Source organism: Monomorium pharaonis, chromosome 11 (assembly GCF_013373865.1).
Source record: "Monomorium pharaonis isolate MP-MQ-018 chromosome 11, ASM1337386v2, whole genome shotgun sequence".
Classification (NCBI taxonomy): domain Eukaryota; kingdom Metazoa; phylum Arthropoda; class Insecta; order Hymenoptera; family Formicidae; genus Monomorium; species Monomorium pharaonis.
The window spans coordinates 6251562-6273387 of NC_050477.1; the positions used below are offsets into that span (position 1 = coordinate 6251562).

The window sequence follows — 21826 nt, forward strand, 5'->3', positions numbered from 1 at the left end:
ACGCGCGCGTCACACGCCTCGAAAGCTAATCGGCGGCGGAGGGTTGAACATATCCGTTTACCAAATTTGCTTGAATCTGAATCTTGACTCTGCTTTGTGAATCTCTCTCTCTCTCTCTCTCTCTCTCTCTCTCTGAGTTTTTTTTATTAGTTATCTCATAAATTTGAAAAAAGAGAAAAGAAGAAAACGAAAGCAATATGCATCTAATTGTCTGGCAGCAAGTAGCTGCTTCAAACATTGAGGAGAAAAGAAGAGGATACCAATGTTTGGAAAAACCAAAAGCCTCATCTGTGCCAATAAAAAGGGATCAACCTTACGAACAGGAGTCGATTGGGGAGAAACTAAAGAGATGAAAAGAGTGGCGCACGTACGAGAGAGAGAGAGAGAGTGGGGGGAGGAAGAGAGAGAAAGTGGCGCGAACCATTTTTCGAAAGGATTTACCGCTCCCAGATTGTATGTGTGTGTGTGTGTGTGTGTGTGTGTGTGTGTGTGTCTGTGCACGCGCCCGTGAATTCGGACAGCTAAATCATCGGAATTTTATTTCTGTCGACTGGGAAACATTACCGTTCATTCTGTCGTCGTTGCGAGGAATTTGAGTTCTGGACTGGCGATACTCGCTGAGAATTTCTTCCATTCCTTGGCTGCAAACCACCCTTAGAATCTGAAGAAATGGCGTTCTTAATTTGGCGAGAGGAATCGTCGTGGAGATATAAACCCGTTGAAGAAAAAAAAAAAACCTTTTAAAGGCTTATTAGTTAATTTCAGTCAACGCTTAATCGACTTGTTTCGTTCCAAGATATAGTTCTCAGAACGTTACTCTGTAAAAATTACAGCAACTTACGCATTGACGACATAAACGTAGATTCTCCGCAGAGATTATTTATTGGGATCAATTAAGCGAGTGTCATACGTATCGCTTTGTGCAATGAGAAATCTCTCATTGTTAGTTATTGCTTCGGCTTAAAATTGTCGATTACGCGAATGATACCGGTGTCAATAGGCGCAAACGAACATGCGCAAACGGCATCTAATTAGGCAACAAATATCGTTGGGGAGCGATCACAGTAGCCAATCTATCCGTGCTAATTCACAATCGCTATTTGACGGAAATCCTAATTAGATCATACGATATGCGTTAGCTTAATAGCGGGCTTGATAATAACGAGTTTGGCCGAATATTCGACGATCCTCTCTTTCCCCAAGCGCGAATTATGAAATCTTTCATATCGCATTTAATAATAAAGATTAATAAAGATTATAAATGTGACAATAATCGCGACGAGATGAGCGCGGCGCATCGATTCACCTTACCAATTTTATTCATCTAATTATCTAGATGCCTGAAAAGATAATGACAAGTTTTTTTTAGAGATATAAGGTGGATACTTATTATTTACTGTCAGGTATGCTGTACATAATATTTAATTTGTCTTACAAATATTATATAAAATTACAATCCATCACGAAGAAGTAGATCTCGCTCACCGTCATTTCCACGCTAATAATACACGACCTTACACGCCACATTGGCGCAAATACATACTCGGAGACACACGCACGCACACACACACACACACACACACACACCGACAGGCATACAAGTGAAACGAGACAGACTCGTGAACTAAATCGGTAAATCTTCGAACTCGGAAAAAAAGGGAAAAAAAAGGGAAAAAAGGAAAGAAAAAAGAAAAAACGCGTACATACGTGATGAGCGCGATTAATGGGGTCGCATTCGCATGTTGAGAAAAGTGCGCTCTCGACATCTTCTTAATCTCCGTTTAGTTTTGATCTATGGACGCTTGTCGTTGTGGACACCGTACTGAAGGCGATCGATACGTTTCTCCCCGTAGGACCGGAAATCGATCGTCTTCCGTCGTCGCGGGAAAAAGGAAGCGAGGTGGTACGGAGATTGACCCTTCTCCCTCTCTTCCTCCTTCACCTTCTCTCTTTGTCTTAACAATCCGTTAATAAAGCTCTTCATCGCGAAACGGACGATCTCGCCTTCGCTGCCATCGTTTACAAGCGCGATCTAAGTCTCATCTTTCGACATGTCTGAACCAAGGTGTTCCGATTCTTCGCGCGGATTCTTTGACGATCAACGAAACGCGGGTGAACGTTCTTTGTCTTTCGCGGAAATTGTTATACTCGGAGGCACGCAGAATGAATACATTCATACGTATTACCAATTGATCCTAAACCTAAAGTATCGATTTCCGAAACAATTACGCGCGGATTGCGTGAAACTCACAGAATCACCATACTTCGCATCGACGTCACGTCAATACTTCGAGAAAAAAAAAAAGAGATAAGCGTTACGTTTCGTAAATCATTTCTATCGTCCCCATCGAGGTTCCTTTCGAATTGTTCCTTCCTACGATCCATTTCACGGTATTTTACTCACCGATAAAACACGGGTGATTCTCGATTATTAGAGTGCGAACAGTTATTAACGATTAAATGTGAAAAAAAGATAAACGGAAGATAATCAAAAAAGAAATTGTTTGAAGGATCATACGTACTACGAGGAGGAAATCGGTGCCACAATTCAGGGGTTTTACCTTTGATGGATTACCGAAAAGTCGAACGGGTTCACTATGTATAAATCGCAGTGCACATCACTGCGATCGAAAAGTGAAGAAAGGAATACAGGATGAAGATCGCAAGGGATAAACGAAAAAATGGGAGAAAGAAAAAACGAGAGAGAAAGAAATCTATTTGAGCTATGAGTCGAGAAAATATATTCCGCTTTCCCTTCTTGCGCGCGTTTTGTTATCACGTCACACGCATGTATCTCTCTCGAAATTGTTCCATCGCTGTGTGTATATATATATGTCTATAATTTCCATCGTGCACGTGATTCGTGTCGGTCCTCATTCGAGCGTACCATCGTGCGAGAAATGACACTGATATCCATCATTTTTGCAAATGCTTACGACGTACACACATACACGCATATACGCACGCACATATTTTTAATATATATGTATATATATCTTTTTATATGCATTATTCACACAGGATATATATATATATATATATAAAATGTATATATACTTTCACACATCACGCTCGTTCGAAGAAAAATAAATGGTATGTATACATATTATTCTAAGAGAAGTGCGTAAATCTTATTTTTCGAGCGAAGTCGTATTCGATGTTTTCCTTAGCGAAATTAAAATCTGGGTCCGTGTCAAGATAACAAATATTGAAAAATTTATAAATAATTGTAACGAACAATTATAACAGATTACGATACCCGATAGAATTTCCGCTAAGGAAGTTCGTTCGTTCAAGACTAATACACTACCGTGTGTCTGTGTGTGTGTGTGTGTGTGTGTGTGTGTGTGTACACATACTAATGTACATCCCATCGGGTACACTCTGGCTATACACATATATAAATATAACAAGCAGGATGTGTGCTACATCTCGTCGCTATGTTCTTAAATAATTTTGATTTTAATTTTAATTTAGCTTTAGAGATGGATTATAATCAAAAATACACTTTAAGCTATAGTTGGTTTTTATAAGCGTAAAGTATACAAGAAAATATAGGTTTTCCAATACAAAACATTCTGTATAACGATATTTGTGATTCGAGCAATTGGTAAATGTCCTGCTCACTGTCCTTAGATTTACAAACGAGGAAGAGCATTAATGTCGCGACATCTCAATGAAGATTGCGAACTATACTATCTTCTTCAGGCTCTCTTGCCTCTCTCTTGATTGTTTTTTTTTACTTTCAAGAAACCTGCGTCAATTGTATAGGATGCGTTTCGCATTCAAGATTTAAAACGTAAGAATATTCTCATCGTTGATCGTCGATGCTTCGAGCGGGCGGAGAATCGATGCAGTTTTCAAACGATTGGCGAATGGGAATCAAACACGAATCGCACACGCATGCACGCACGCACACACGCATGTGACATAGCAAACATATATTTTTACCTATTTATAATAAGCGTATTTTGAAAATTCGGCCGAGTAATGCAGCACCGATTTCGGTTCGGTTTTCCACATTCGCAACACGCGTTCAAGTTCACTGCTGCATCGATTCCCGGTGCCGAGAAGATCATATGCGAACCAATGACATGTCGCTTCGTCGAGACACATCCATGATTCGCGATGAAATACTCGGCAAACCAAATCAAGAGAGAGAAAGAGAGAAAAGGGGGGAGAGAGAGGGAGAGAGGAGAGAGAGAAAACGAGAGTACACGAGAGCACCGTGAAACGGAAGAGAAAAGAGCGCGAGAATCGCCGTTGTCGTTGCAGTAGCTGTGGGGTGTATCGGAAATTGCGACTTTCTGCGGAACGATATTGTCATGAAGAATTGTTGCGCGCTGCCCTTATGATACTACAACCGATGTACCCTTACAGTCTTGGATAAGATGTATCTGCGGCTACAAAAATCCCGAACGAGAATTTGCGGCGACAAGTATATTTGGTGTAGGCTCTTAATTACATTTGATTAGACACACTGGTGGAAACTTGAGAAAAAGAGGCGCGGATTTTATTGCAGTTTCATTATTTGAACAATCGCGTTTGAGATTTTTGCTCCGTAAATAGGAAACATCGAAGAAATCTCGTATCACGATCGACATCGCGATCCTCGCTCGCCTCGCGCGAGCGGGTTACAAGAGCGAAGCACTTTCCACAATAAAGAAGCGTATGTGCTTGTGTAGATGATACTTTACATATACAACGATAATTAGTTTGTTTTTCTTATCTTACGCGACTAACCCAGTTCTGTCACATCGAAGTAGTCTGCTGATTCATGTATGATTTAGGTTTTATTTAATATCTATTATTAATAAATTCTGTCCACTGTCTAATAAAATTCTCGAAGAATATAGGTTGTTCGGTTATATTATTAGTAGGACAGATGAGAAATAAATCAACAATTCGATATATCTCGATGTTGTAACAATGGACTAGCCAAAAAAAAAAACGGAGTGAAATCAAACTTTGAGTCAACCGTGTGTCGAAGGACACTTCAACGAAATAACAGTCGCATATAAAAAAAAGTTTCTCTTAACATACCGCATACCGGATGAAACCAGCGTATTAACACTCGCGATTAATATATTAAAGTAGGACGACACACTAGAACCTTATTCGGTGGACGTAACAAAAATATATATGTATGTATATATATATATATAGATATATATATAGGTATTCTCTATAATTTTTTCCCCGTTAAGATCGTTCCGCTTCGCTTAAAGTCATTTGTGCACTGCGAGCACGATGTCATGGCTTTATAGATGAGAAAGGTAACGTTACATTTACATAACACTACGATTTATCCCCCATGCAAAGTGAAGACGATTTCATAACGATTTACCTTAGCTTATATTTCGTAAAACTTATTGATTGTAAAAAGGCAATTTAAAGTCGTTCCGAGACCGTCTAAAACGATCGAGGATCGATTTGACGTGACGATAATTGCTCATCTCATACTCATCATCGCCGAGTCGATTATTCTTAAAACGAACGTAAACGCGGAGATGCGAGTTAAGAAAAAAAAAGATGCTTTGAAAGAACGAATGATTCTTTTCCTTGCTTTTCTTTTCCTTTTCTTTTTCTTAATTATTCGACTTAATTCTAAAAGTTATTCGGATAAAAGTCGCGCGTGGTCCAGTACTCAAAGACGGGATTTAATTGAACGGAAAAAGAAGTTTTTACCTCGTCATCGATTGCCGATACGCGAAACTTAAAATATTCACCTGCTGCACAAACGTAACTGTCGATCTAATCGAGAGAGAGGACGGAAATATAAGTTTCATTCTTTTAAAGTATATGCGAAAGTAATTAAAAAATATAGGGCGTTTGAATATTAAAAAGCGGACGATGCACGCAAACTAAAAAAACAAAAAAAAAAAAAACTATTGGATTGACATAAATACAAGAATAAAAAAATAACTGCGCGTCGAATCTTTGGTGATTGGATGCAACAGAACGTATGATGTATGTGATCGGAAATAATGAATAAAAAATTTATATAGGTCACTCTCGCGCCTGTAATAATAAATTCTCCATCCATCCACTGTATCCATTATAATTGAAAATATCGTTATATTCAATTGCTAACCGGAGCTGAGAAAAGAAATAAAAAGGAAGGAACTCAATTCACTGACCAATTCTATCCGGGATCATCATCAAGCGTAACTATTAATTCACAGGGGAATTCAATTAAGTTCGTGGTACGTAAGTGGAGACCTGATCTGATTATCCTTATTGGATAGAGACTCTATTACGCGAAATCGAAATCTCTTTCACTCCTTTTCTTTCACATTGGCGATTTTCGCCAATCGTTAGACTATTGGGTACCAAGTGGCACGATTTACGAATTTGTATGGATAGATGAAGAAAACAGCGTAAACAACAAAAGAGAATCGATAAAGATCTAAGACATGTTGAGTAACACACATATGTATATATAAGAAATATTCTTAATTTTTTAATATATATACATATACATATGAAATTAAAATGAAATTATTAAAAATGCAATAAATCTCGAGCGAAGCAGTTTGATTAGTCTTGTGCACAAATTTGTTTGTGTACATAAGTACTTGTATGTAACGCATTTATTTACATACGCACACATATCTCTGGGACGCATCTGAGCATGAGGAAAAAACGCGTTAAGTAAAAATCGATCCAGAGAAGAAACTAAAACCGAAAAGTAAAGGCCCGATAACGACGTAGCTAACCCTACAACGAATATCGATAGATAGAAATATAATCTTGTTAAACGTCTCTCGCGTAAATTCAACAATAATAACAGATTATTAAGAAATTGTTATATTGTATAATATGTACAAACTATGTTTTGGTTTCCTCTTTCTCTCTTGGTCGTTCCTTAAATTCCTGCGCCTAAACCTAACACTTCAAATCGGCTCTCGTCGTCAGACATTATAATGAAATACAATAAAAATTTCGCAGGAATTCAAAGCGGTCGATTATCGATTCTACTTGAACGTGACAAGTAGATGCTTTGGAAAGAAATAATTTTCAAGTGGCAGATCTACTAAAGCTAAACAAATACAAAAGAACAGCGTATTTATATATTAAAAAGACTTTCCATAAAAAAACGTTTGTTGAGAATTGCAACACAATGCAACAATAAATTATATTTTTATGAATATAAATTTGTAAAAACGAGTAATTCGGTATGACTCCTTCATCACTTTGATATAAGCGGAAATTTCTTAAAAAAATATACATATACATATATGTATATATATATATATATATATTAAGAACAATACGCTTTTTTCTTTAAATACTTTCTAGTTTTTTTCTGTGCTTTCTTCTCTTATATTTAAAACGTGTAAAGTGGCGCGTTAATAATATCTCTTTTAGAACCTATAAACGAACGAAACGTTGCGCCTCTGAATACTTCGACAGTCTTTAAAGAAAGGAGGAATGCATTATGAATAAAGTTACGAGGCGAAGTTAAAATTTGTGCATTGTTCTTTCCTAACCATATATTGTACGAAATAGTTTTAGATATCTCTACTGACTTTGATAAGAGAATGGAATTATCTCAGTCACACAATTAAATCTTTTTTTATGGAGTCAACAAATTACGAACTATCTATAATTACTAATGCGTCTCAACACAGTAATTGGCTGAAAGGATCAGCAATTAAAATTATTGATTCTCTGCCCTAATACAATATTTTTCTCATCATCTATCGGACTGTGATCAGAATGTACGTTAACATTATTCGCGGATGCTATTCATACCATTACCATATCGTCGTCCATATTGATAATTGTCGGAAATGAATTGTCTGCTGAACTTTGCCTTTGAACGGGCTTCTTCCTTACGAGTCCGTCTGTGATTAATAAAAGTCAAATTCTTAAACCTAGAAATCTATCTGTCTTAGTGCCTATTTTAAAAGAGTTTTATGATAATAAAGAACTCTCTCCCAAAATCAACTACTCAGCAAAATAATGAAGTAATTAAACGATCTCTTATAAATCTTTGTCAACATAAATAGCTTTATTAGAGAAATTGTTGATCAAATCGTATAATTATAGTCAATTTTTGAAGTACTTACCAGCAGAGGACGGGAGAAGATCGTCGAGAGATCCATCGTCTAGATCCGTGGCTGACAAGAGAAGATCATCGTCCGAAGAAGCCCTCGTTAAACTGGGTAAAGTAGACGTCAAGAGAGCCTTTTCCTTTTGAATTTCTTGTATATGATCGACGAGTAACGCTTCTTCCTCATCTCCTCGATCCCTATCGCGATCCATCGCAGCTGCCCGTCCAGCAGCACTCGCAGCAGCCACGTTCAACTCCTCTGGGCTGAAAATCTTGGACGATCGTAAACTGGAGAGTCGATGAGTAGCTGTGTGACAAGCAGATTCGAGAGTATTTATATCCGCTAGTGTCGCTCTAACTACTCTCAACTTTTCCTGCACAATCGTTTCGACGCAACGCGTTTGCCTGCCCACATCTTGAAGAGAATCTTGCGCGGGCAATGTCCTGTTCGTTCTAAGGATGCACGGTGCAAAAACGATGGCTAAAGCCGATGGCGACATTCTATTATCCACTTCGTGTCGCGCTACTCGCGCCAGATGAACAATCAAGCGTTCCATCAGATCATAATTGGGTTTCGGTAATTTCTTCAGTATGGCAAAAAGTGTGCCGATTCGATCATGCGGATCCGTCAAATTTGCCGCGTGCAAAAAATCGTCGTAATACTCGTAAGTCAACAATGGCTCCGGCATGTCTCTAAAGAAACTCTTTAACACCGCAGCTAGAACATGCACTTGATAATTTTCAAAATCCACCTTCTCTAAGTCGCCCTCGTCCATTTTCATTTTGAGTTCTCTCACTTTGGAACTGACGCCACTTTTTCTATATATACCCTCGGTATAGAGACCGTGCATCTCGATAGTCGTAATTAATCGATCTACTACGAGTGGTACTTTGCCATCACCGCAGTCCAATTTGTACAAAGGTACACCGAATACTTTGTGAGAATTTGTTTCAAGCAGAGAACCATCCTTGCCGCACTCTGCTGACGCCTTTATGTAGCATTTTTTGTGACATGTCAATTTACAATCTAAAAACAAAAGTCTCATTATAATTATAATAATCGTTAAAAGGGGGAAATATAAAAACAAATTTATTGTACGAATAGATTACTTACTCTGGCAAACGAGTCCTCGCTCAATAGGCCACATGAAGAAAGACGTGCAGACTTCGCAGGCGGTGGGTATATTGATAATAGTCAATTGGAACATGTGACTCCCGTGTCGTATGGGTTCTTCCTGTTTCCGCTTTTTTTCTTTTTTTCGTTTACTCTTGCTTTGTTTTTCAAGAGCTTCGGTTTTAACCATCGCCATGAATTCATTCATAAAGCCTCTGAATGCATTCACGCCCATCGTTACAGGGAAATCTTCCCTCGTGTTCTCTTGTTTGCAAACCGTTTCCATAACGTGTAGAAAATTGGCAATCAAATCGGTGTACTTGATGTTGCCCTCTACGCCTTGCTGTATGGCGACGCTATATGTGATCACCAGATCATCCTTGAATTTCCTAAGAGCCTGCTTGAAAACGCGATCCACCTCACTTGGTTTCCGCCCTTCCTCTTGACTCTCCATTTTGTAGATCTTCTTAGTGATAAAGTCTTGCATCAGCGCTAATTCCTTGGCGTCCGAAATGATCTTATCCGTGCTGTCGGAAAAGGCTGAGGTACCGGTTAGATTAAACTTGGACGCTACTGTTTGTTTCGTAGTATCATACGGTGTGCGCGGTGGTTTTCGATTTTTCCGTCTGCTCGGCGTATTAGCCAATAAGCATGGCATTTTCAGCACTCCACCGTTTTGAATACACTTGACATGATACAACTGCTTACAGTCGACACATTTGTAGCCTTGCGTCACAAATGCGTCCATCTTCTCATGACAGCACACGCACACGTCATCCTTCGCAAATCGCGCCACTTTTCGGAAACGATGACCGGCCAAAGTAAACAGATTGTTACCTTTCCATTCGAGAAGATTCATACCAGGCGCGAGTTTCAAATCGTTTGAACTAGTATCCTGTCCCATTTTATCCTCACTCAGACCCGAGATCTTTGTAGCTGGATCAGAGTTTCTCCTTCGTAACTCGAGAGTCGTTATCGCGTTGGATCTCATACGTTTACCGGGCTGTTGTATCTTGTATGTACCTTCATTCTTGTTCATAGGCCAATCCGTAACAGATCGAGAAGCAGTCTCGTGCGGATATTCTTTCCGACACCATACGTTTGTCGTTTTATTCAAGTCACTTTCCTTAATCGTGCCAAGAAGCAGATTTCGCGTGTCCGTGTTAGTTTCCACTGCACTCTCTCCCATAGATCGGCACTGAACCTCCCTCGAAGGCCTGTTTCGCCTTGCATTTCTCACTGGCACGTCCGGCTCGTATTTCTCCTTCGAACGCGAGTTTCTTTCTCTCGGGGATGATCCTCTCAATAAAGTGCTCTTCAAAGCACTATCATCGACGTCCACAACTTTCATCGTAGTATCTCCTTCCGAATTTTGTCGCCGCAAGTAGCTAAGATCTTTGACATTCTTAGTAGATCCATGCTTGGTTTGATCTCGCTTTATCGGCGATATTGGAATATTTTCCATTCGTTCATTAGCAACGTTATTATCGTTAAGTCCACGTTGTTGCCTGCCGCTCGCTAAGCTTTCCATTTGAACGAAGCGATCGCTGGTGTCAAGTTTGACATTATAGTTTGCAGCTTCGTTGGGCTTTTCATGTCGGGTTTGTTCGAAAACATTGTCCGTTACATTCTTATAATGAGAAACGTTTGCAGAACGAGTAATGGTTGTTTTCTGGGTTACCGGCATAAAGTCGCTATAATTGGCGGGAGAGTAGTCTATTCTACGACGCCAAATGTCCGAATTCGGACTGTGCGTCAAGTTCACGTTGGCGGAGTGATACTCGATGTCACGTGAACCGATGAATGGTGGACTCGTATTGAAAACAGGTGGAGCACTTTGTACGGCGCTCGGTGTTTCGCTTTCAGCTTCACCGTCACTATATCCCGTCGAGGAACTGTCGGTTCTTCTACTCACTGAGGAGTGTCGACTGGACGCATTTAATAGATTTACAACCGTTGATGAATGATCACCGCGTTTCGTTCTCGTGCTCGGCACAGGTCTCGAGCCGGAATTCTCTTGCGATTCAGAACTGTTAACGCTAGCTTGAGATTCGTAACTCCTCAGGCTGGTCAAACTCTCAAGACTACTCTTACGCTCTGTAATCTCATCGAAATGATGTGTTTCAGTGTTCTTCAACGGTGTATCGCGTAAAATTCGCTTGTTAGGAGTGAGCTTTCGTTTAGAATATGAGATAGTTGTATCCAAAGTGCTGTCTCGGTACGCGTTATCGCCCCTAAACAGAAAAAGAGATTGATGAGCTTTTGCAAAACCTCAATTGTTAAATTTGAATATATACCTTGCTGACATGGGTCGATTAGGAGATTCTACTTTTCGAGGTGATTCACCATATTCCGTTAGACTGCGATCTTCCGCGAATAACCTAAATACATTAAAATAAAATAATAAGTTATCCATATTCATAGTGTTATAATATGTACATGTTGTACTTACTCTTCGTTATCTTTGGCGCATACTTTATCATATACAAGTTCTTTGTATTCTTGAACTTTCTTGACTTCTTGAATTTTGTCTGGTAAAGATCTTTTTCGTCTTTTTAATTTATCAAATTTCTTCCTGGCATTATTTCCTCTGACATATGCCTGAAAGATAATTACGCATGACTTCAATTTTTTAAACCAGCTATGTTGTTTGTACATTCTCCAGGCAGTTTGTATATGTAATGCGGCTTCAGTTCTCGCACGAAGAACCTGAGCTAGTCGCTGCGCCGAGACCATTCTCCAGAAAGACTGTATCTGTATAATGGCATTCTTTAATCTGAGAAATTTTCTCCTTTCCAGGCAAGCGCGGAACCATTTCTGTATAGTGGTAATGCTCGTTATAATTTGTTGATGGAGTTCAATGTCTAACTTGATCTTTTCAGACTCTCTCAGGAAGACCTTAGTAGTACCCAATTGATAATTATCTCTGTTGAGATTGAGAGTCAATAGGAAGTCCCTCACGTCAGATTGCGAGCTCAGAAGACCCTTAGGAAGCAACATTCGGTAGAGTTGTATAAATTCCTCATATGTTAACCGCACATTGAAACCGGCTTGCCTTATTCTGACAGTTTCTAACATGCCTGTATAGCGTAGCTGTCGTTGAACCGTTTCTTCATCAAACTCATTCGGTACTTTATTGGCGTTGCTCTTAATACATCTGATGAAGAAAGGATTTGCTTGATTCAGAGTGTCCATTAAACTGTGTAAACTCTGCTGAAATTGTGCAGAAACGGTCATAGGCTGCTTTCTGGCTTTTCCTGGCCCGGTACCATAACTCTGAGTTCTTCCTGCAAGCGTCTTTACAGTTTGCAGATTTTTCAGACCTTTCTTACCGCGTTCTCTCGGTCGAAACGATTTATTTTTCCTGTAAATATTTCGATGCTAACATTTATAATACTCGATATTACACAATGCAAATTCATTCTCCTGTTATTGCCATTTGCTGTGTGTGTATCTCTCTCTCTCTCTCTCTGTGTGTGTGTGTGTGTGTGTGTGTGTGTGTGTGTGTGTGTGTGTGTGTGTGTGTGTGTGGTGTGTGTGTGTGTGTGTCATCATATTGTGTATAATATTGTTGTATATAAATATATGTACAAATAGTACTTTACATTTAATAATAATTTTATATGTACACAGGAGAAGGAATTACAATCTATTCACATTTTATAGCAATGTATATGTAAATAAAAAATATATATTTATCTAATGTACAAAATATCTAATATCTAATATCTAATATAAAATATAAAATACGAAATAGTAGAAAACTGATATGGCAGTATAAGTAGATGGTCAGAAACATAGCAAGCTTAAGAGTAATACTTGATATGAATATTGTAGAAAATATTTGTTAGATGCGTGTTATGATGTTGGCATGAATGAAATTGATGGATTAATGTATTAATGTAGAATTGTAATTTTTAATTTATAATTATAATAAAACTAAATTCATATTGTTCTATGTCACATATAATTATAATATTGTTGTTATATTATCAATTATTCATGTCTTAGTAGTAGTTACGAATAAGATATATATACAATTTCTGCAAAAAATGTGTTACTCTTTAAAGAACTTTTGCAAAACACTCAGCATGCAGCAATCATCATTAAATATATCGAGAATAATTAACAGATTAGCAATAAGCTACATCTAATGAGAAATGTTCTATGATGATATATGATGTTGTTTAGTTATCAAAAGAAGCAGCGGTCGTTAAAAGATTAAATGGATAAAGTCACAGCACAGTTTTGACTATTAATATTTTACGAAAATGCTATTACCTACAAAAAGGAAACCCATTACCACCCCGAATTGCTATATAGACCACGTACTAATCTTGGTTTATGTAAATTTCCTTTGTAGCTTAAATTACATTATTAAATGAATATATCGAAGATACATTTTACATACATGACAATTTGATTAGCGCGTTCCATGACGTTTGCTTCGTCTTTTGGAAGCACCCTCTCTAGCGGTGTGTGAATATCTCGTCTGAATTTATTATTAATATGGGACTGGTCTTCCCTGCCCCGTAATACATAACCACCCTTCGTCGACGTAACGTTTGATAGGTGTTGCGTCTGATTAATGTTTCTAAATTGTGGCCACGATAGACGATTGTTGTTTATATTGTCGTTGTTTTCAGTTTGTATAGAAGATAATGTGGTAGAAGGAGTAGTAGCCGGTGGTAAACATACACTGCGTTGCTTCTGATAACTCAGTGGACGAGTATGTTTATGTGAACTGAAAAATTTTCTAGTTCTTAATTATTTTGTCGACTAACGATACTTCTTACAATTAACCATTATTCATTTTACAATTATCGTTTATAAATTATTTGTTGTTCATTTTCAATATACTTTTATTCGATCGCGAGCTTTAGATGTATTGTCCACATGGAATGTTTCATCGATTGATGAATGATTCCAATATAACAATAAGAAAAAATGAAATGACTGATATGAATTGTATAAAAGGAAATTCAGTTTTGCGTCATAAATCATGCCCAGATACAATAACGAGAACATGTACAATGATAGAATGTAATTATATGAAAAATATCATGGAAAAATTGCATTCTAGCTATAACACAGGGGGGAAGAAAGGTACGAACAAATCAAAATCAAATCTGTAAACACACATAACTGGCATAAAAATATATGGATTTACAATTTTACTCAGAATATATATTTTTAATCTTTTAAATTATTTTTAGCTTGAGATTGTCACAAATATCCTGATAAACGTTAATTTGTTGTAAATCCATGGGATGTATCAACAAAATACAACATTTGTGAAAATTTACACATACAGTGGATCAAAAGACCACTTACGCAATTCGGTTAATAGTTAGATTGACTGTCGACAACGTCACAAGATGGCTACAAAGGGATAAAAGACATATGGCCAATATAAATATAATAAAAAGATTTATCTTAATTTATAAATACCAAAATTTTGTAACAGAGCGTGATGCATGTATTATTGACGCACAACGTAGATTCATACTCTAAATGAGACAATATACGAATCAAACATGTAAAAAAATAAAAAAAAATAAAAAAAAACAAGCGGAACAAACATTTTTTCTTACACAATTCTCAATTTAATACTATATCTTGCTTTGTTATATGTTTTAGGTAAAAGCGTTTTATACTTTGTTATTATCGTTCATATAAAAATGTTATTTATAATTAAAAAGTTAAAAAGACTTAAGACGCATTACCTTATTAAATTTTCGTTGGGTGTCCTGTATCTGTTTTGTACAGACGTCTTGCTTCCATCAACTGAAAGAAAAAGCATACATTTTCGTCATTAATCTCTTGCATTAAAGATAGATCAATGTATCATAATTTAATATACCTACCTCTACCATGTCTATGTGCTCGGCCAGCTTCTTGAAATGCAAAGTGAGCGCGAAAGAAGGCCCGCAATATAGCCCACCTGAATACGGCGACCGGATCAGCACCGACCAATTCCCGCACGAAAGCAAGGGAGGAGTTTTTCAATACTCCGACAACGCCATCGGGTCGCATTAGGTCTAGATTCTTTTCTCTCATATTGGCAGCTTGATACTTGACCGCACCGGCGTAATGACGTACGACAAACGCCGCTTCTCGACGCTGTGGTGCTTCATAAAACGGATTGTCTTTGTGCACAGTGTTAAATTTCTGCAACAATGTCTCGTTCGTTGCACCAGGAAAACTATAAAACAAAGTCAAATATTCAAAATATATTTCATCTAAGTTTCACGTAAAATCGAGAAAGCATATTCGAATAATAATACTAACTTGCATTGGTCGTCAAGAAGACATAACAGACCGTTCGGTTTTCCTTCGATGAGATTGAGACATCCAGAATTATCGCTATACCCTATGTCTGTCCATCTAATTCCCTGCTTTCTATATTCTCGTTGTTCGTATTGGAAAACATGTTGGTTAAAGTAATGTTGTAATTGTTCATTAGCATAATTGATGCACAACTGCTCGAAACTGTTACACGTTTTGAAATCTTCAAAGCCAAATATGTCTAATACACCTATGCTATTGCCTTGATGATCTCTGAGAGTATCTTTTTTAGAAAGCAGGGCATGATTCACCTATAATATGAGCAAAATAAATTATTTCATGTGTCAAATAATAATAACCATAGTTGTTTATATAAGCATAGGCACTTTTATTACCTGCAAAACAATCCAATCAAATAAAGCTCCATACAGACACTTTGCCATGGCATCGCGTGCCGCTATCGCTTCGGGAAGTCTGTAGTTAATAACTAAAGTCTCTCCGGAAGCTCTTGCACGTTTAGCAGTAAGTGCAGCCAACAGAGTTTCTTGTTTCACTCGGAGAAGTTCCGATATCAATGCAACTACTTCTGGATTTTTAACACCTACAGCCTCATCATGATGGTGATACGATTTTCTCGGATGAAACTCAACATTACCTAAATCATTAATACATAGTTATTTTAGTGGTGCATGTGATATAGATGATTTGATAATCACCTAGTAAAAGAACTGCCGACAAAACTGCAAAGAGTCGTCTTTGTTTCTCTGCTGTAAAGCCCACCATCTCCATAGATTGTTTTAATCTCGAGAATTCATGCCGTTCGTCGATATTTTCCAGTCCGTAGCAGCCACTTTTATTTAAGTAATTGTACCGATCACAGCCCTCCAAGTGCAATAACTGTTTCTCTTGCTCGTTCGCGCCAGCCAATAGATAATAAAACACGTGATAATTCCTTTCATTTCGTCCTTGAGAAACAATCCTTGATTTCTCCAGAAGATATTTTTGAACCACAGCACTATAAAACATATTTACGTCATTTATATTTTACGGTTTATATTTAGAGGGTTTATGTTACCGTACACTTACCCGTGGACCATCCCATTTTCCTTGTAATTTACTTGGATAAATTTTCCAAAGCGACTGCTGTTATTATTATGGGCCGTTTTTGCATTGCCAAACGCTTCCAGAACAGGTCCAGCGCTGAGTATTGTCTGCTCCACACCACTACCATGTGAACCTTTTTGGCTAAGTGCTGTCAAATGATGTAACAAAAAATTCGTTGATTCCGTTTTACCAGAACCACTTTCACCACTAATAACAATACACTGATTCTTCTTCTCCTTAAGCATACAGTGATAAGCTGCATCAGCTATGGCAAATATATGAGGAGGTATATCTGGACCCAATCTTCTGTTTTGATATAATTTTACATATTTCGGATTGTAAATGGGATAAAATTTAAATGGATTTAAGGCAATTAGTATGCTGCCAACATAAGTATATATATTGCCAGCTAAAAATCTTGCCCTCAGATTATCCAACAGTGTTTGTTCATTCAGATCTGGAAGCTGGCATAAATCTGGGTATTCCTTGTCACGTGGTTGAAAAAGGAATCTATTAAAATAGTCCTTTAGGAGTTGAGGATCCATAGGAAATCTACTGTCAGACCATAAATCTGGCTGTTTTTTTCGTAGATAAAATCTGCATAATCAATGATAAAAATTGTTATATGAGAAATCGCCTTAAATCAAATGAATTAACAATAAAACATAATTGTTATATCCAAGCATAATAGACCTGTAGTATTCTTGCTGAGTATCATTTTTCGGCCACAGTAACATGAGTGCTACGGGGCACTCGGCGGGGCCAAGTCTTCTTTCCTTACATTCCTGTCCAACAGAATTCCCTACCACCTCTGCTAACTCGTAGCCATTCGAAATGGAAGCGTCAACCAGTCCGAGTCTTTCAATAATACATTCTACTATCTCGGCTGACGAAGTTTGTTTCGTAGCTTTGATTGAGAGTGCCTCATATTCGGGGCTCCATTCGCCCACAAATACTTGCACTACTCCGGATCCACTATTGTCCATTTTTAACCCTGAGATTATAATTATTAAAATTTAAAAAATTCATATAAATATTAAATCCACTATATATAAGTCAATATAGTGGCATACCTTGTATTGAAGAGGGTCAACAAGTGTGTCGTCTATCATCTGTATAATATTTCAAATACGTTGTCTCTCCTTCTTTTTGTTTACTTGTTATATACAACCAATGATTTAAGCGTTTAAAATAATTATTATACATTTTGTTTTACAAGCTTGCAACATACAACGTCAACGTTTATGATTATTTACATGTGTTAATTCTAACTATATTTTTGATGCAACTTGGATTATTTACTCGTGCCAAATACACTTGCCAATTGGCTAGGTTTCCGAGAAATAATCAACTTTAATCATAGGTATATATATCATTTAAAGTTTTAAAAGTAAATTTGTGATATGAAATAAAAATTTGTATTTCTCTCTTCCAATCATAAAGTATATCGATAAGGAGTTGTAAAACCCTTCTAAATTATTTCTAGATTTTTCTCAATATACATCGTAGAGAGTATTCCAACCATTGGTTAATAATCATTAATGTAATAAAATAGAATCGTTAGAGAATTTATTTTTTCTTTTTAAATAGAATTATATGTTCAGTCAATTCAATAGGTCCTTGTTCCTGATTTGTTCATTAAGAGTTAGAGTATTTTTTTAAGTTGTAGTAGAATAGCCTGCTTTATCTTAATATCATGCATTTAACACGGACTGTCCATTAGAATCTCTCCGATAGCATTTAAATTATTATCACAACATTTACTGAACAGGTGACAAGCGTGGGTGTGCTATTGTTGGTAGGCAGTAACTTAGTTTCCTTGTTCTGACAAAAATTCAAAGTCTTCAGCGTATTGTAAATATTCTCGTGCTTCTTGAGTATTTCAGCATATTTATTGCAATAATTTAACACAGTTGTGGCTGTATCATTTCCATCTATTGCACAGAACTTTTTCCAAGTCAGAAAAGTGTCCTATCTGCAAACAAATGTATACAACACATTAGCATAGTTTAAGAGACATAGTCTGTTTACATTTGAAGCATCTAACATCATTCATAAATGCTATGGGTGCATCCAAGTAGATATTCCATGCTCGATTTAACACTACGAGAAGGGTTAAAACTTTAAATCGATACGGATCGTCGTGTTACACGCGTATAAAATAAGCCAATTCTGATTTTAGTTACGATGTAACGCCTCTACGTTACGCGACGGTAACGAGAATGGAACAGGTGCATTGTATTTCTATTTTAAACGAGCGCGTCAAGATAGAACGCACATCGTGAATCGTGTAGGAAGACGATAGCTATTAGAACGGCTATTAAAAGCTAAAACGGATAAGAATAATGGACCTTTTTACCCCGATCGCTTTTAACGACACCACCGCGCGTATTTTATTTAGCCCGACGGAGCGCGAGACGCACACGCACGTGTCACCCGTTGCAAATTCGATGATGCACAGCCGAATTTAAAAATATCCAGCTTCTCGGATGTTTTTCGTTTTTCTCTTCTGAAGAAAAGACGCGCGCGCGCGCTTGCAAATAACCGCACCGTCGCGGTCCAGAGGCTCTCGGTTCTCGGCGAGATCGGTGGCGGATTGATAGCGCACACGCATTCGTTGAGAGGAATGCCGCGAGCTGCGAGAGCGGTATTTACGTTTCCGCGCTCGTGCGACGAGCGAGGAGGGGAGTCGACGGCCGTGTGACATTTGGATATGCGGGGTCTGCATCGCGGATGCAGATTGACGGGTCACGGACCGTCGGTCGATGCCTGCTTGCCTGCCTACCAAATGAGGGTCAGTTTGCGCGACAAGCGAACGTCAACATGATAAACTGAAATGGTCGCGGAGGAGTGGTTTCTGGAGCAGAGGCTGAATCACACACATACACACATACACACACACACATACACACATACACACACAACACAGAGAAGCGCGATATCACCACGAAGGAATGCATCGTTGCGCGAGGCATGCGTGAGTGGCTGCGTGTGCTCGCTCGCGTGCACGTTTACTTGGTCGGATCGACCTTACTAGGATCGTAGAGTCGTTACCTCTTCCGTCGGTCGCGGGTTCCACGTCCGAGTTGTCCGCCGCGTGGAGGAAGAGCTCTCTGTCCTGTTCTTGTCGTGAGGTCCAACCGCCGATTTCTCTCTTTTTTTACCGTCTTCTCTCTCGCCTTCACCTCTCGTCGTATCCGCTTCTCGTCACGTCGCGGATCGCACGCGCACGACCGGCCCGCTCGCGGTAGGCGTTCGCGCGCCGATCTCAGCCCCTTCGTGCTTTCGTATTCCTTGTCGATCGGTCGAGCCCCGGGAGACACGAGCGCGTACAATACGGGCAGGTTGACACTTGGGTAAACACGCGCGCGCGCGCGCACGCTTGCCGCGATCGGCACCGTCGCGGGGATCGATCCGCAGCGCGCAGGCAAGCAAGTCAGGCAGGCAGGTAGGCAGGCAGACAGACAGGCACCGCCGGCCTGCTGCACCTGGCACACGCACACACACACACACACACACACGCAGACACACAGCCACACACACACACACACACACACACACACACACGTCAAGCGGGGCTACGCGTGGTCGCGTTCGAAATCGCGACGATTCTATCTACCGCGCGAGATAACACGCTCGCTTGCCGCGCGAAGATTCACGTACGGTCACCGATCACACGGATGACGGGGGCCCTTGCCCAGCTCTATCGTCCTTCGTCTCCGCTGACGGGATCCTGCAACCCGATACGTCCACCATTTCCATTTTTTTCGGTCACGTGGGACGTGCCGGCGATCGCCGATTGGTCGCGTCGAGCACGGCGACGTGACCACTCGCTGATGCGCCTCCGCCGTCGTTCGACTTCCAACGCCATTCGGCCGATCACGACGACGACGACGACGACGACGACGACGAGGACATGCTTTTAGAGCCGTCTGTCGCTGATAGGGCGAAACTTCTGTTCGTGCGATTGCTCCGTCGCTGAAGCGACTCTTTTCTTAGAGCGGTCATCGCGTCGTTTTAAGATATTTTCTCATCCATCAGCGCCTCTATGTGCACAAAATGTGCACATTAAACTATGTAGTCAAATATCTATGAATCCCGTAGGTAATGTGCATGACTTTTTGGGTCTCTTCTATGCTAGGTCCACGTTTATTTGGTTCTGTTTCATGCTATACTCGTACATTTTACAATTGTATGCATACATATTTTAAATCTGTTTTATGCAAATGTGCATAATCGTGTTCTATAAATGTGCAATATCACATATACATGATATAAATTCAAATAAATGATTTGATAAAAATTCACTCACCGATTACTGTTACTGTTCCTGCTGCTGATGCTGCTGCTGCTACTGCTATATTCCTTTTCCGGTTTTGATTCTGAAGTAAAGCAATTCGATTACTCCTACAGTTTTGTATCTTTGTATGATTGCGCGACTAGTAAATTTAAAGTTTCATTATTGGCACGATCGACATTCTACCGAACGGATTGCGTATCCTCCTTAAGCGAATACGCGCATACGAAAACTTTGCTTGAAACGAAAATCAACACGACACGAAATTTAAAGTGGCGAGACGTCACGTAACTTCGTGAAAACGCAGGCCGAGGAAAGCGGTTGAATGAAAATTACGCGCCGAGATACAACAAACGGAAACAAATTCGTTTCGAGAATTTCGTATGCTCGCACGACAACTTAGTAGCACTTCACTTAATTGGCACTCGCGATATTCTATCAAAGAACATATCCTTTTCGAGCAAGCACTTTGCTCGAACGTGCACACGACGTACCTGCACAACACCGCACAATTCAATTCTGAACACGCGAGACACGCACGGAGTCGACAGAGCATCCGACCGGCGCTGGAGTGGCGCACGTGACTGGAGCGCGGAGCAACGGAGCAACATGGCGGCAGCGGCGCAGGCGCGGCGAGTGGCGCCGACTAGCGCCGAGTACCGCCGAGCGTACCTACCAACGGTCACGTCCGCCGCTGCCGCCATGTTCCCTCACGCTCCAGCGCCGGTCGGACGCATCGTTAACTCCGTGCGTGTCTCGCGTATTCAGAATTCGTATTGTGCGCTGGTACGGCGTTGAGAGTGTCGTCGCGGTAGCTGACGATACGCGAACCATATGAGATCGTAACAGTTCATGTGTAAAGCGCGCCATCGTGCGTTTCCTTCGGTTTTGAGTGAAGTGTTCGCGTGTGCATTCGAGCAAAGTGTTTGCTCGAAGGGGATACGTAGAATATCGCGAGTGCCAG

At 39.5% G+C, this 21826-nt stretch overlaps 1 protein-coding gene across 6 annotated transcripts; it reads right to left on the minus strand.

Moving 5' to 3' along the window:
* Positions 1–1392: 1392 nt before the first annotated feature.
* Positions 1393–20465, minus strand: LOC105833148 (unconventional myosin-IXa). 6 transcript variants are annotated; one of them, XM_012674631.3, is made up of 15 exons: positions 20229–20465; positions 17639–18540; positions 17259–17559; positions 16548–17162; positions 16178–16476; positions 15857–16116; positions 15465–15772; positions 15041–15378; positions 14900–14960; positions 13585–13917; positions 11626–12537; positions 11471–11554; positions 9174–11407; positions 8076–9086; positions 1393–7850 (listed from the first exon to the last, which is right to left on the minus strand). In XM_012674631.3, the coding sequence occupies exons 3-15, from the start codon at positions 17549–17551 to the stop codon at positions 7753–7755; spliced, it is 6846 nt and encodes a 2281-aa protein (XP_012530085.1). In that variant the 5' UTR covers positions 17552–17559; positions 17639–18540; positions 20229–20465; the 3' UTR covers positions 1393–7752. The 6 variants fall into 6 exon arrangements, with proteins under 6 accessions (XP_012530085.1, XP_012530087.1, XP_012530088.1 ...); XM_012674633.3 differs by having other exon boundaries at positions 19620–20459; XM_012674634.3 differs by lacking the exon at positions 13585–13917 and adding an exon at positions 14508–14555 and having other exon boundaries at positions 19620–20457.
* Between the last annotated feature and the right edge of the window lie 1361 nt (positions 20466–21826).

Bases quoted from the DNA above. Each gene is read 5' to 3' on its own strand.
- LOC105833148 (XM_012674631.3), bottom strand. From the start codon at position 17,551: ATGGACAATAGTGGATCCGGAGTAGTGCAAGTATTTGTGGGCGAATGG. The intron at 15,773-15,856 runs GTAATAAAAGTG...CTCATATTATAG, and splicing joins TTGATTGGATTGTTTTGCAG to GTGAATCATGCCCTGCTTTC. The intron at 14,961-15,040 runs GTAGGTATATTA...TTTTTCTTTCAG, and splicing joins AGCACATAGACATGGTAGAG to TTGATGGAAGCAAGACGTCT.